General features: G+C 42.8%; 1 protein-coding gene across 1 annotated transcript in view; it reads left to right on the top strand.

Annotated features, from left to right (window-relative positions):
- Positions 1-666: 666 nt before the first annotated feature.
- Positions 667-15932, top strand: part of AMFR (autocrine motility factor receptor) — a 28706-nt gene continuing 13440 nt past the window's right edge. Inside the window, exons 1-8 of the mRNA XM_068202808.1 lie at positions 667-1045; positions 2473-2565; positions 4242-4406; positions 6195-6347; positions 9633-9673; positions 11405-11537; positions 12048-12181; positions 13813-13923. Of these exons, the coding sequence (XP_068058909.1) occupies positions 824-1045; positions 2473-2565; positions 4242-4406; positions 6195-6347; positions 9633-9673; positions 11405-11537; positions 12048-12181; positions 13813-13923 (1052 nt within the window). The 5' untranslated portion in view covers positions 667-823. The remainder of the gene's footprint in view (positions 1046-2472; positions 2566-4241; positions 4407-6194; positions 6348-9632; positions 9674-11404; positions 11538-12047; positions 12182-13812; positions 13924-15932) is intronic.

Below are 15932 nucleotides of genomic sequence, written 5' to 3'. Positions count from 1 at the left end.
TCCTCTTTTATGAAGGCAGGGTTGGAGAGTGCCTGCTGCCAAGAGAACTGAATCTTGCCAAAGTGCTTGCCTCTGCTGCCATCTGCACTGGTAAGCAACGTACAGAACAATCCTGACAGCTTGGTGCTTTGGTCAAATTGAAGCTGTGCAGTATGGCAAATGTACTGCAAAATGCTGGGAAAGGTAGTGCAAGGGCTGTTCACTTTGGTCCTATGGAAGGAAGGCCCAGACAGATGGTGAGTAGAGTGTATGGTTTCTTAGCTACCAGCTAGGGGAAATACAGGTAGCAGGGGAGTGGGAAACAGAATCCTTTTTGCCTGCCGAAGTAAAGAAAGGCAGGTGGAAGTTTGGAAGTCAGATGCCGCAAGAACAAGGAGTGCAGCTTTTGAGCCCTGGCACTTAGGAGCAGCTCTCACCTTACCACACGGTAGTTTGTGAGACTAATTCTTGTTCCAGGCTGCCTGTTGCAAGGGCGCTGCTCCTGCAGTCTCTACGCGCTCTCCTCTGCCACCCTGCCTGTAGGTCTGGGGCCTCCCGAAGGCCCCTCCAATTCCCCCACGCGCGGCTCCGGCGGTGCGGCCGCTGTCCCGGGCGCGGGGGGTGCGGGGCAGGGCCGGGCCGGTGGAAGCGCCGCCCCGGCCGTGACTCAGCGCGCGGGGTGACGGGCGGACGCGGCGCCCGGAGCCGGGGCGGAGGGTTCGGGCCCGGTCTGTTTCCTTTATCCAGTGGGGCGGCTCGCCCGGCCCCGGGGAGGGGCGGCGGGGCGGGCGTTAAGCCGGGGGAGCGCGGCGAGCCGGGGCCGGGCGCTGGCGAGGGCTCCGCGATGCCGCTGCTGTTCCTGGAGCGCTTCCCCTGGCCCAGCCTCCGCACCTACACGGCGCTCAGCGCCCTGGCGCTGCTGGCCGCCGGCCTCAGCGCCTACCGCGCCCTCAGCCAGGCGCCCGGCGGGGCGGCGGGCACCGAGTCGGCCGAGACTCAGCGCTGCGCCGGCCCACGGGCCCTGGACGTCGCCTACTACCTGCTCTCCGACAGCCTCTGCGTCTGGGTGAGCCCGGGGCGGCGGCGGGGCCTGCGGGCCCGCGGCCTGCGGGGCTGGCATCGGGATCGGCCTGTGCCGGCACCTCCCCGCGGCCGGGGGGAGGTGGGCGGGTCCGGGGGGTGTTTGTTATTGTTGTTTGAAAACTGCTCGCGGAATCAAGAGGGGGCTCGGCTGGCTTTCCCCTGCCCGCCCCGGGCCGCCTCCGCAGCCGCTTCCCTTCCCGCCTGGCCCGGGCTGTGGGGGCAGCGGTAGAGCCGAGCGCCCAGAGAGTTCAGCCCGCGGCTTGTGCTTCGCTCCCCGGGCGCCTCCCGCTCGTCCTGGCCGGGGGGCTTGGGAGAAGCTGTTGGGAGCGTTTGCCGCGGTTCCAAGCGCTTGCTGGGCCTAAGCTTCGCCAAGTACTGCCCGACCTGCTCTGCCAGAAATCAGATTTAGGGGCTGTCAGGTATTCGAGCCTTGCTGCCTTTATTTATTTTCTTTTTAATAGCACTGAAAGTTTTGTAGGTAAGAGGAAACAAGAGGAAAAAATTTTCTGTACTTTTTAAACCCAAACTTCATAATGGTTTATGAATTTTGGCTCACTGATTTGCAGTTGAAATAAAGTCTCAACAGAGCGATATTGGATACTTTTGCTGAGTTGTTGCTGTTGAACTTTTCATCTGTCTGTCACTCAAAGGTGGCACTAGTTGGACATCTGCTTCACAACATACTTGCTTGACTGATGTGCTGGTTTTTAATATACCAAATATATTCATCCAGTTGAAACCTGGTCTCACAGCCTTAAGAATCCTGGAAAAGTTATGTCCTTTGGAAATGACAAGCGAAGCTTCATCATCTACCTTCTAGCCTTTTTAGTATCCTACTTAGGACAAAAGTTAATTACAAGTGCCTTTGCCAAATATGAGATAGCAGTTTTCCCAGGCCCATGTGTTCTGCTTCTTGCCACTTTTCTGTAAAGAAGTTTCCTAACAAAGCCTCAACCAGTGTTAATACTGAATGGCTGTGTGCTGTTCAGCATGTTTTGAGGCAACCTCTGAATCCTCTTACTGTAACAACAGATTCAAACTGGATTCTTCTCATCTGCCACATGTTAAACAAAAAGAGCATCTTGGTGATCTCTAAGTTTTGTCCCCATGTTCTTTTATGAAATTTGCTAATCTGTATGAAATAATTTGTTGTGAAGAGGTAGAGCAGTTTGTTGGCTTTAATGCTGTATCAAACTGACTGTGTTAGTATTTTCTAGAAAAAAAAATAGCTAAGACTTAGCTACTTCATGTGTCTTGGAAGAGGCCAGGCTTAAATTTCATCAAAAGAAAAGGCAACTAATACTGTTCTGTGAACAATGGCAGGTTTTGTTAGACTCGTTCATTCCTCTTCTCTCCCTTCTTCTAAATAGGGCAGAAGTATTTGTCACTGACTGCTTTATTTCTTTCCAGGTATTAGTGAACACTGCCTGCTGTTTTCTGATGCTGGTTGCTAAGCTAATCCAGTATATGGTGTTTGGTGCTCTTCGTGTCAGTGAGAGGCAGGTGAGACAGCAAACAAGGAAACTGTGAAGCATGACAAATAAAATCACATGGTGTGATTTTCCTTATGGAATTGCTGAAACTGCACAAGAAAAATAAATTTTACAATATATGTCTTACCATTTGCTTAGCTAAGTATATCCACAGCCACAAGCTTCCAGTTTATTTTGAAGAGAATTTTTCCTATTGTATTTTATAAGCCCACAGTCAGCTTGAAAACTCCTGTGTCTTTAATGAACTCTGTTAGATTTCTTACAAGCACACCTCACTTCAAAACACTTGTAACACGTTTTTCTCTATCCTGCCTGCACCTGGCAGCATTTCTCCATTGCGTTTTTTAGTTGTCAGCACTGGCAGTTTTGAGTTCCCTCTTTTGTACCTTGACTGCTGGAGAAGTGCTTTCCATCCTCATACACTGAGTAGATGGTTTATCAGCCTGCAGGTTTAAGAGGGAGTAGGCAAGAAAATCCCCAGAGAAAGGAGGTGAGCAGGACAGAAAACAGAGGATGTTTAGTCCTGCTCTTGTCTATTTGAGAATGTTTGTAAAAATTCAGCAAAGGAACTATGAAAGCCCAGAGTTTTTAAAAACAGGATCCTGCAGAAGATGAAAGCAGTAGCAGGACCTTGAATAGTATCTCTATATTTTTTTTTAAGTAAGGCAAATGCATAAATTGCTCATGTAAATGCAGAAGCAGTGGTTTGGAGTTTGTTCACATATTAAAAAAAAAAAAGTCTGTAAAAAGAGTTCTATAGGAGGAATCAAGCCATGATGATTTTTTACATGCAGAACTGAGGCACACAAAGCCTCATTAATAACTGTGGCTCTCTCAAAGCCTATTGTATTTGTAATTCATACCTTGTAGAGGCTCTGAGTGGTGTGTTAAAACCAAGACGCTATCAAACTGCAGTGGGCCAGATTTTTTCTGCAGTCCATGTTGACTATAAGGATGTGGAATTTTAACTGGTGATGGTTTCCAGGGTGTTCTCTACCCTCTTAAAAACTGAAGTGAGAAGCAGTAGCAGTGTGGGTCCATTTGTGTTTGGACAGTGGGAGTTTGCTTCAGTTGTCACGTAAAGGAAAGCTGCTTGTTAATACTGGTGAGCCCAAAACAGCAGCATCATTAAGGATTTCAGGACCTGTTTTAACTAAACTCCTGATATCATTATGTACTTTAACAAAACATTTTGTTTCATAAATTTCTTAATCCACTCCAAGCTGGCTTGCTGTCTGCTGCTTGAGAACATCATATTATTTCTTTCATACTTTGTGTGTGTGTGGGAATGGTTTTATTTTCATTGCTCATCCATCTCATTCTCCACTGTAGGCATTGTGATTCTTAAGAACAGACTTCATAATCTTTTCTTAATCATTTGTACTTTTTGGCAGGTTTTTGGAAGCAAGGTGCTAGGCAATTTGGGCATCTTGAATAACTAACTGTGACAGCTATTCCAGCAGAGAAGACTGTGTGTTTGCAGCCTGGTAGCTGAGTTACTTGGGCATAAAGAATCAAACTGTGATCAGACTTGCTTTGGGCTGAGCACTGTTTCAGGAATATTGCAGGAAACTGCACTGTGTGCTGTGTAGCACAGTTATGCTGCCATGGTACAAGAAACTAGATAGACAGTAGCATCTGCTGGTATTTTTAATACGTGTCTTACTTGAGTCTCTTCCTTTACAGCATCTCAAGGATAAATTCTGGAATTTCATTTTCTACAAGTTTATCTTCATTTTTGGTGTGCTGAATGTTCAGACAGTGGAAGAAGTAGTGATGTGGTGCCTCTGGTTCTCTGGACTTGTGTTTCTCCATCTGATGGTTCAGCTCTGCAAGGATCGCTTTGAATATGTAAGTTTTGATTAAGGGCTGTCTTTTGGGACATGCAAATTCTGCTTCTGGCTCAGGCACTGGCTCAGATAAGGTACAAACAGATCATTTAGACCTTTTCCACACCTTGTGGTACTGAACACGTGCACTTCCCATTTGTTTCAAATACTTGCTTTAAAGTACAATGTCAATCTTACTCCTTCAGTTTTCCCATGAGACAAATGGAGCTGAAGATACTTATTTTCTGTAATAAATGGCTCCTTATATGTGCCCTGTAATTACTATTACATAACTGGATGAGATGGCTTCATAGCACTCCTTAGTAAAGACATCTTAACAACAGAGCATCCCTTAGATTGGTGCCCTTTAGGATTGGCCTATGGAGCCTGTTTCTGCAGATTCTGTACACAGGTTTCACACTCACTTAGATATACTGAATTTTGACTGCCACTGTCTTTACAATATACTGTGCAGTTTGCTCTCTAAGCTACATTCCACTTTGTGTTAATACCAGGAATAAATTAGGTAGAGATGCAGAAATTGAAGGCTAGACAAGGAAGAAGATACTGTAATTTAAACAGTAAATCTTGGTCTTTAAACTATAACAGGCCTGCGTTTTCCTAGGCTCCTCTCTCCTGGCATAGAAGTTTGACCTGAATTGAATCCATGAATCTTTTTTTGGTAGATCTGGGCTTTGCAGTTTTTTTTTTTTTTTTTTTTTTTTATCGTAATGTCCAGTAAGGCCTGTTAATTCACAGGTAGCTAAGCACTTAAATTTGAAACTGAATTGGCTAGGGTTAGGAAAATTAAGACAACAGTGAACAAGGCAGTCATCTGGTATTTTTAGTCTTGTTCAGAAAGCTGTGAAAGAAGACGAGTCACATGGGAAGAAATCCTTATTATATTCTTTTTTGCATTCAAAGCATGCATATTCAATTTTTGCTTGGACAAATGATACTTGTATGATTTGCCTTGTGAAGATGGGGCATGTGGAGCTGAACCAGATACAAAGAATTAAGAAAGAACCCATTAAAAAAAAACCCATGGGAATCAGTTTTGTAAATCAGATCAGAGTGAAGCTTTGGGCACTCCTTCTTTCCTTGTCCTGTTCTTTCTCATCCTGCCCTGGAAAAAAGAGGATGGACCAACATCCGCTTGGATTGCTTTTGATTTAGACAGACCAGGTGTAGCCCTCTGTTAAGGTAGTTTAGAGATTTAGCACACTTTGCATGCTATTGATTGAGACAACTGTTTTTGAGCAGAGTCTGTTCAGTAGTCCCTAGCTGCAGCTTAAATGGTTTTTTGGGTAGACATCTCTTTCTTCTATAAAAAAATGACAGTGGAAGAACTACAGGATGGAAGACCAAGCTGGAAAAATTCAGGTCAGCTGTTTGGTGAAAAATTGGCCAAACGTTGCTTGAAGACTGTGTGCTAGGTTAGGTGTCTTTGTAAAATGCGTATTAATCCTAAGCAGATGCTGTGGATTTGGTGCACAGACCACTGTGTCTCTGGTTTACTTGCACAGGTGATTTAAACAGCTCAAATAATCATAGTAATTGTAAATAAAAAAAATGTAACTGATTGTTAAAATGTGACTGTAAATGACAGTAACATGAATGAGGCTTTGGGATAGTGTGTGGGTTTAGCTTTATTCTTCATAATTTATTACTACATAATTTCACCATTGTGAAATTGGTTTTATTCTAGAAAGCAAAAGATTTTCCTGAATGTGGTCTTGTTTGGTGAGGTGACAATGGAAGGCACGGTGGATGAAGTACTCATTTAAGCTGTCATGTATTTGTGTTGCAGCTTTCCTTTTCTCCTACCACACCCATGAGCAGCCACGTCAGAGTGCTGGCCCTGCTCATAGCCATGCTCCTGTCCTGCTGTGGATTAGCAGTTGTCTGTGGAGTTGTTGGCTACACCCATGGCATGCACACTTTGGCTTTCATGGCAGCAGAGGTGAGACTTTCTTCATATGTGTTGTGGTTTCTGCTTTGCCTTGGACCCCTCACTTTGGGGTATCCTGGTACACAATGGATTTGTTTTTAATTCCCGTAAGAAAGAAACTGTGAAGACACAAACAAATGCTCCTCTGTTTCCAGAAGTTGCCGTATTGGCATGCTTTCTCTCTTTAGCCTTTAACCCTGAAAACAGTCTTAGTCTTAAGAAGAGAATGAGAGGGTAGACCTGTAAAATGATGCTGAAATCAAATGACAGCCTATGAAAAATGCAATGATTGTGCTTCATGAGCATTGCAAGAAGGGTCGGTGAAACAGCACTTGAGAGATAGAGTGAGTGTGTATGGAAGTGTAATGAGCACTTCAGCTTCTTTCTTTGAGGTTGTATTTTCTATTTCATTTCTCCCCAAAAGGAGTGAGACATCCTTTCCTTAAGGCATACTCATGGCTTTTGCTTATGTTTGTGTAACGAGTTGTGTCTCAGCTGAGATAAGCAAGGCATTTTTTTGCACTCCTGAACACTTTGCACTGTGGACTAAGCATCAGTATGTTTGTGGAGTGAACATGTGTTTTGATGTTGTGGTGGGTTGTTGCACTCTGCCTGCGGAAGTGATAATCTTTAACAAAGGAGAGGAATCCAATCCAAGTATGTTGTGTTAGCACATCATTAGCTCAGATAACAAATAACATGTGCAATTTATTTTTCTTCTCCTATCTTGAGTTGATACTTGGGAGTTAGAGAGTAGGAAGGAAAACAACTGATAGTAGGAGAATATGATGCTTGTCACACCACAGTTCAGTTATCAGTATGTCACTTAATTTTCCATAAATATGAGAATGTGCAAGACCAGATTTGTAATAAAACAGTGGAAAGGTACTGGAAGATTTAAGTGTCTCTCAAAGGTGGGGTCTCTTTGGTGTCATGTCTCTTATCTTGGCTTGGCAGAAGGATTATCAGCATTACACCAGCTTGGGGTAGGTTAATCAGGGAGTGTTGTGGTGCCTGTGCTGCCTCCTCAGTGCTGTGCTGTGTAGTAGTGTGAGTGTTTGGGGTTGCAGGATGGGGCCCAGTTATTCATTTCAGTGGAGCTGTTCTGTGTGCTGACTGCCGAAGGAGGGGCTCGGTCAGTGGAAGTGTGGGGTATCCAGCCAAGCCCTGGATCCCCTGCTGTGCTGCTGGTGGGCAGTGAGGAACTTTGTGGGGAATGCAGAAGTAAGGGTCTCCTATTTTGCTTGCAGCCACTGGTGTTTGAGAGCATTCCTGAGCTGAGGGCTGTACAAACCCATTGGGTTTGGTAGTCCTAGATGTACTCTGGAAAGTTGTCTGATCATTCATTGAACTTGTTTGTATGTCAGCCTCTGTAATATCCAAAGGCAACAAATTCCACATTTACTTGGCTTTGTGTACATGAAAGATGTCCTGTTTGAGTTGTTCTGAATCTTGTGTTTGATAATCACAGGGGTTGGAAGGGATTTTAAAAATAATCTAGTTCCAACCCCCCTGCTATGGGCAGGGAAAAATGTTAGCTATTACCAAATACATTTATGGTGAAAATAAGCAAAGAATCATTCCCTGTTTCATCTTTTTCGTAGAATTTGTGATTTTATTATCCTTTTGCCTGTTTCTTAACTGCCTTTCCTTCTAAGCAAAAGAATTCTAATCTGTTTAATTTTTTCTCATAGGAGATTGCCATTTTTGAACATTTTAAATATTCCCTGTATGGATTAGGCAACCATGACTAACTTCCTTGATTTTAATACCCAGCACATATCTGAGTGGAATAAAATATTTAGGTTTCCTTCTGTATGGGTACTGGCAGTGACACCTCATAGCAGACTTCAAGCTCTTAGTAAAAACCAATAAATTTTGAGACTGAAATGTTTTTCTGGTGATGGCTTGTATGATGCTCCTTGAGAGGGACCCTGCCAAGTGTATTCCATTAGTGTGAATGAATTACATTAAGTTACATTAAGCTATTAATCTCTCTTCTGCAAACATTGATTTAGCTCAGGGCTTTCAATAAAACAATATAGATGTTTTTCTTTAGGTAAGTTCTTTAGGTAACCTCCCCATGTTCTCTGTTGCTTGTCAGCAATTTTTTTTTTTTGTTTTTGCTGCAGAGGGTGGATGTGAAATGTGCAAATGCCCAGAGAAAGCTGAGTAGTGAGTTGTCTGTATTTTTGAGTAAACATTAATATTTTTTGCCTTAATATATGGTGTTCAAGAATTATAGTATAGCAAGCAGTGTCCAGTCTGTATATCTTTGCATGTTTTTTTTAAAGCCAGCTAGTAAACAGTTGGCAGATATGTTGGGTATTGCAAAAGGTTAAATATGCATAGAAGCACTTTAAGAATGCTTTTTACAGATGGAAAAAAATATTCAAACTAACTGGCTTATTGCTACTTTGGGAAGTGAGTGGTTTTGATAGTTCTTCTGTCCTGTTTATAGTGCTTATGCTGACGGCATGCCATCAGACCAGTATCACAGAAGTGGTTTCAGTTGCTCATTGTAAATCCCCTGCATCTCAGTGTCACTTGGCCCCTGCTAACTATAGGGTGGTGTGGGCAGTCTCTGGGGAAAGCACGTCTGGTGTTTTTCACTGTGAGGATAGAATGAAGAGATGGAGCACTGTGGGCTTGATGGATTACAGAGAGGTGATGGGGCCATCGTCTCTTAGATGATAAGAGCCCATGGAAATATAGTTAACCTTTTTGGTGACTTGGCACTTCTGATCTTACATTTTCTGATATGCTCAGGTTTTTTTCTCTGTACATAGCCTAGAAACATAAGTATGATTAAAGAGAGAAGTTATTTTAGCAGCATTTACATCTCAGCAAAGGGGGGGAATTATATGAAATTGTGTTCCTGAAATTTCTGTTATTATGCAGTTGTTCCAGTTGTTTTTTTTTTTTTTTTCTTTTAAGAAGTGGGATGAGGAGAGGTAGTTGGTGGGATTGTGATCTCAACACTTGCTGAGTGATAATAATTGAAAAAGGCAATACATTGTGTGTAGCTGGGAAAAAATGACACGTAACAACAGCAACACTAGTGGCTGCTTTAAAAGCATAGTGTCTTTGGGAACAACTTCTTCCATATTTATTTGTAAGCTTCTTGGTTGTCTCAGGTATATTGTGCACACAGTCATCTATAGTGACCATTGGTTCACAGGGCTTGTTAAGCTGCAATAAATGAATTGTGTTTTAGCTCTTGAGCTCCTGCTTCTGAACCACTGTCCCTGCCAGAATGTTGTTAATATGTATGTTTTTTTTCTTCCTCTTTTGCAGTCTCTGTTGGTGACAGTCAGAACTGCTCATGTGATTTTACGGTAAGTTTTATAAGTTATGTTTTACAGGATGTGTGTTCAGGATGGTAGTGGATATAGCATGGTTATGCAAAAGGTGTATGTAATTACCTCAGTGAATTGCAAATGCATGTTTGGAGATTGAGAGCAGCCCTAAGGAGAGACTTGGGGGTGTTGGTAGATGAGAAACTTGACATGGCCCAGTAATGTGTGCTTGCAGCCCAGAAAGCTCAACCACATCCTGGTCTGCATCCCCACAGTGTGGGCAGCAGGTCCAGGGAGGGGATTCTGCCCCTCTGCTCTGTTCTGCTGAGACTCCGCCTGGAGTTGCTGCATCCAACTCAGGGGCTCCCAACATGAGAAGGATGTGGACCTGCTGGAGTGAGTCTAGAAGAGGCCTTAAAGGTTTTCAGAGGAACGGAGCAGCTGCTGTGGAGACAGGCTGAGAGAGCTGGGCTTGTTCAGCCTGGAGAAGAGAAGGCTCTAGTGAAAACTTAGAGCCCCATCCTGTACCTAAAGAGGCACCAAGAAAGCTGGAGAGGGACTTTGGACAAGGGCATGGTGTGAGGGAATGACTTCAAACTGACAGAAGACAGGGTTAGATTAGATACTAGGAAAATAAATTCTTCCCTGTGAGATGAATTAGATACTAGGAAAATGGATTCTTCCCTGTGAGATGAGTGAGTCACTGGCACAGTGAGTGGTTGCCCAGAGAAGCTGTGGATGCCCCATCCTGGAAGTGGTCACGGCCTGATTGCATGAGGCAGCCAAAGGGATTGGAAAGAGATGATCTTCAAGATCCCTTCAAACCAAACTGTTGCAGGATTCTGTGAGATGAGCAAAGGTGGTTAGCTTTAGCCTGTGCCATTTTTAGGCACAAATTTTACAATTGACTTTTTATTTGAGTAATGTGTGTGTCTTACCCTGAAGCCTTTATTTGAATGAAACATTATACTGGTGTTTAGGTAATTACAGAACACTTCTTTTAAAGTCAGCTAGTAAACAGTTGGCAGATATGTTGGATAGTACAAAGGATTAAATATGTGTAGAAGCATTTTAAGAATGATTTTTACAGATGGATATGCATTTTAGGAATGCTTTTTACAGATATGGGTTGAAATGCATGGATAGCTTTAGTGGGTGGTGATAGCTTGAGGCATGGATTAAAGTGGATGGGTGCTGCTGGATGAGGGTTAATAGATGCTACTTAATGTCATTGTACAGGGTTTGTTTTAAGGCCCTGGTCTCTCAAAGGTTGGCTTTGAAAAAAGTGCTATGCATGTGTACCTGTAACACACCTGTGTGTGCATATGTAGGACATGGTGTGTAATGCAGGAGCCTCTTTGTGCAGGTCACTGTCAGCATTTCAGGTCTGACACAGCTGTAGTGACTCACCTAAGAAACACCTCACATGCTGAAAAATGTGCTTCTGTAGTTGCTGTAATCCTAAGACTGACTTTCAGTACCTGAAGTAGTTTTTAAAAAATGCTGCATCTTTTCTATCAGCTGGCAGTGTCTGTAGTGCCAGTGTGGGCCAAGCATTGACTGCTTTTTGCTTTTTAAAAATGTTGCTGTTTGAAACCAGTAACATTAAAAGAAGTCCTCCTTGAGTGAGCATAGACTGTGGGCACAGAGCCTCAGAAAGAATCCATATCCAGAAGTTTTTTGAAAAATGGACAAAATAGTTTGAATTATAGAGATGCTATTGAACAACAACAACAAAAAAGAATAATGTTAATTTCCTTCCTCTTGCAGATATGTAGTTCATCTCTGGGATCTCAACCATGAAGGAACGTGGGAGGGCAAAGGCACTTACGTCTACTACACAGATTTTGTCATGGAGCTAACCCTGCTTTCCCTGGACTTGATGCATCATATTCATATGCTGGTATGAAATACTGGACATAGTGCTGAACAAATAGACTGGCCTTAAAATAAAGGTTATTGGGTATACATATTTAATATTTTTTTTTACTTTGCTTATTTTAGAAACCAGATATTACAGAGAAGTTACTTCCTCCTGTGTAGTTGAAGTCATTACAAATAACTTTTTTAAGGAGTATTAACTACTGTGTGCAATTATCTGTTTGGTAGGTGTTTATTAGCTTTTTTTGTTGAGTAATACCAGACTGAATCATTTTCATTGGCAGCAGGGGATGCTAAGCTGGACAAGACTGAGTTCAGTTTATTTTAATTATAAATGCTGTGCTGCCAAAGTTGTATGTGAAGAGGTAATGAGTGGTAGTACCTTTGAACATGTGTGGTTGGTCTGAATGGACCCAACAAAAGAGAAATTCTTCAGGGCTGGTTTCTTGAGTTCTTTGTCTCTTAAGACCTGATGCAGCTTCTTGTTTCTCATGATGCTTGTTTCTAATCACTGCTCTGTTGTTTTCCCAAGCTCTTTGGCAATATCTGGTTATCAATGGCGAGCCTGGTGATTTTCATGCAGCTGCGCTACCTGTTCCATGAGGTGCAGCGGCGAATTCGGCGGCACAAGAACTACCTGCGTGTGGTTGGAAACATGGAAGCCAGGTGAGCCCCTTACTTGCTCTGCAATCTTGATGTAAATCTAGTAGAGAGGATCCTGAGAAAGTAGTTGGGATTCTCTTATGTTCCTTTGTTACACAGTGGCATGATGTAAGCTGGACAAATACAATGTTCCAAACCTGACCCTTGAGTCTCTTCACTTAGAGTGTGTTTTTACCCATTTGATTTGTTAGTGGGGAGATTCTTTCTGGTTTTAACAGATATGTAGGATTGACTTGTATAATGGAGTATTACTGGTAATGTATAAAATGGCAAAAAAGTGAACTCCTCTGTCCAGTATTTTTTCTGTATTCTTTTGCATACTACCTTAGTGAGGTGACAGAAGCTCTGAAGAGCTCTGCCTGTTTTAGCTGTCAAATATTGTCTTCGGCTGTGATAGAAATCAATGCTCTTAATTTCATTAGGCCATACCATTCACTTACTGACTGAAATGAAATCAAAATATTAATTAAATCCTGCCTAGCTTTACCTATGTATTTACTAAACCTGAAGCCACCTCTAAGACTCTTCCTAAAGTGGAGCCGAGAGTACCTTGTCAGTACTTCAGTCCATTCCCTTTTAGTGATGTAATATAGAGAAATTGGGAGGCCTGCTAAAACCTAATGTTATACCAAACAGTACTGCATCTCTGATCCAGTGTTTTAAAAATTCAGCTGTGTTCTTAAAAATTTTAAGAGCCACAGGGAATTATACTCTTTCTGTACATCACTGTGCTGTTTTAATTTTGAGCCTCTGTGCATTTGATTAATTCTGATTCCTGCTGCTGTAGTCCAGGTGGAGAACACTGGCTTGTCTAGAAATTCCTGAGGCTTTTTTTGAGAAGTTGTTTAATGGCTGTGATATTACATTAAGAGCTGCAAAATAAAGCTTGTCCACAATGCATTGTTTCTTTCCAGTAAGATGCAGCCACTGAACCCCTTTGAGCTGCTCACAAAGGTGTTTGAGTTGCGTGTGTCACAGACTTCTTATCTGAACAACTTGATGAGTTTGTGGTCATTCTGATTGTGCTGGAAGAGCCACATTCTAACTTCCTTCTGAAGCTGCTGTTGGCAGCTGCCTTTATGTGCTTGTTCTTCAGATACATTCCACACCAGCAGTGCTGTGAAATGTTGTTGCATTCTATATTGTCGTGTTTAAATACTGCTTCCATGGCACTGTAGCTTAAAAAAAAAGAGAGAAAAGTCAAGACAAATGGGAATGGCAAAATCTGAGGCCAAAATTAGTCACCATAAATGTTTATGATCCCAAAGAGACAGCTTAATGGGTACAGCTATTAAAACTAATTTAGAAAAATGACATAAACCAAATCTATACAGATTATAATTTAAGGATCTCAGCAAAATGATCATATAATTGTCTCTTGGAAGGTACTAAGTCAAAGCTTTTTGCACTTAGGATGTATGAGGAGGTGTGCAAAAAAGTGCCTGCAAAAGGCATCAGAGAGGCATGTGTGTGTGTGTGTTCCTTTGCAGTGCAGCCTGAAAAATAACAAATCTGCTGGCATAGGTCTCTTAATGAAAAGTTAACATGGAGGGTAAGGTTTCTCAGTGCTGGATTCTCTAGAGAGCAGGCTATGCTGAGCTTGTGTAGTCATTCCTTCTGTTTCTTCTTTGTAGGTTTGCAGTTGCAACACCAGAGGAGCTGGCAGTGAACAATGATGACTGTGCCATTTGCTGGGACTCCATGCAATCCGCACGTAAACTCCCTTGCGGCCACCTCTTCCACAAGTACGTGTCCAGGCTGGAGAGGGTGCACCCAGCTGAGAAGGGAAGGGATAGATGGGCATGGGCTGAAATTTACAGTGGGATGACAAGTAACAAACTACCAGCAGAGCTGTTGAGTGCTTGCTGCCTGCGTCTTGGTCTGCTTCTGACAACAAAGTACAAGTCTTTTTCATTCCAGTCATTTTCATGTTTGAGTTGTTCCACCTGGTGCACTTCTTTTCCCCCAAACTAAGAGTGTGCACCTTGTCAGTGGGTAACTAGTGTTGAGTTTCTCAAACACAGGTCAGTAGATTTGTTGTGTGGAGGTTGTGTTAATTTTCAGGTGAAGAAGAAAAATTGGAGCTGGATCCTTAAATACTTTCCAGATACCAGCTTTAAGGAGAAAACAGGGAGTATTTTTATATAGTGCATTCTTGCATGGTGGTGAGTCCCCCAGGACAGCTGTGGAGGCCAGGTCTGAATCGGTGATTTCAAGGGGCAATGAGTCCATCAGGGCTGTAAAAGAGGTTAACAAAACCAGCAGAAATGGTCCCTAAGCAGCTGGTAGGTAGAACTGGGAGACTTTTGGCCAAAGAACTTCTCTATACACTGCTTCTTACACTCATTCAGTAGTGAATAGTAGCATATGCTTGGGGACATAGTATGCTGAGCTGGATATGACTTTCCTTGGATCTTTTGTAGCAGTGCTTACACTTCCATGCCTGTGCTTAAATATGAAATGAGAAACAGGGATTGAAGCAGGCGTTTCTGGAGGGCCATGTGATGAATATGCAGGTCAGTTACATTGTCCCTGTGGTGTTACTTTCTGTAAATAGCTTTTTGCTTTTCTGGTAACTGTCAAACCAGAGGTTGTAATCTGTGTGCTAATTTGTTGTCATTTATGACAAACCTTGCCATAAATATTTATCTCTGTTCCAAGAAGTCTCTAATGAGATAATGTGCCTCCATAGCAGAAACTCCTTTTCCAGTGCTACTGAATCATGTGAATATTTAATCACCTGCTGTGCACTTGAGAAGCCCAGGGTCTTCTCTTCAGAAAGACATTTTCTCTGTATTTAAAAGGATGCTTTTGTATTTTTTTCTGAAGCAATTACAGTTCTGAATAAAGTTACACTCCTTGGTGCTTTTTGGGAGGGAACATGTGACAGTGAATGGCTTGCATATAAAACCAGATGTAACTAATAACCCTATTTACAACCTGAGTGTGGTTTCTCTCCTCATAAAAGCCTGGTGATTTTGTCAAGAGGCTGAACACTGTGTCCATTCTCAGTTATGTGGGATTTTTTTTCCCCATGGGTTATTTGGACTGGAAGAGAAGGTGATTGTCACTAGAGGACACAAGGAAAAAGGACGTACCACAGCGTGGGCATGATGAAGAGACTAATTTATTTCCTCTGACTCCAGTCATTTATAGTTCTCAAAAGGTGCTAGTGGATTGGAAGGTGAACGTGCCACCTCTCCAACGACACTGGACAAACTACCAGTCTATCAAATTTCTCTGCCTCTGTGAAAGAATGCAAAACAATAGGTTGTTTACAGAAAGTTGTGTGAGAAAGTTCTCTACAAGAATGTAATTTCAGAAGGCTTTAGAAAATCCTAAGAAATCAGAGCAACAGGTGGTAGAGAAGATTTGTGTTGCTGAGATCAGCCCTCTGCCCAAATATTAAGGAAATTTAATGGGAGTAGGTGTCTGAATCTTTTAGGTATGTTGAAAATCTCCTTTATCTTCTAGGAAGCAGGCAATTTTAAGAGTTGTTGCTCTGAAAGGTTGCCAGCCTTGACTTGCTGTTTGCCCTCCTCCTCCTGAGGTGCTGTTGGTGACTGAGCCCTTCTGCCTGTGTGGTACACCGTGGGTGTGACCCCGGCTGGCTTTTCCGGTCTGGTGCTGATGCAGCTGACACGGGGTCGTGCCCATTCCAGCATCTCGATGTTGAACTGTTGAGGAGCAGCAGTGTGGTGGCAGCTTGGGAAACTCTGGGTGTTTCCCAGGTGACCTTTGGAGTACAGCTCAG

Source organism: Anomalospiza imberbis, chromosome 12 (genome assembly GCF_031753505.1).
Source record: "Anomalospiza imberbis isolate Cuckoo-Finch-1a 21T00152 chromosome 12, ASM3175350v1, whole genome shotgun sequence".
Classification (NCBI taxonomy): Eukaryota; Metazoa; Chordata; class Aves; order Passeriformes; family Viduidae; genus Anomalospiza; species Anomalospiza imberbis.
Note: the sequence above shows the minus strand (reverse complement) of the source record. Positions and strands in the feature narration are given on the sequence as shown.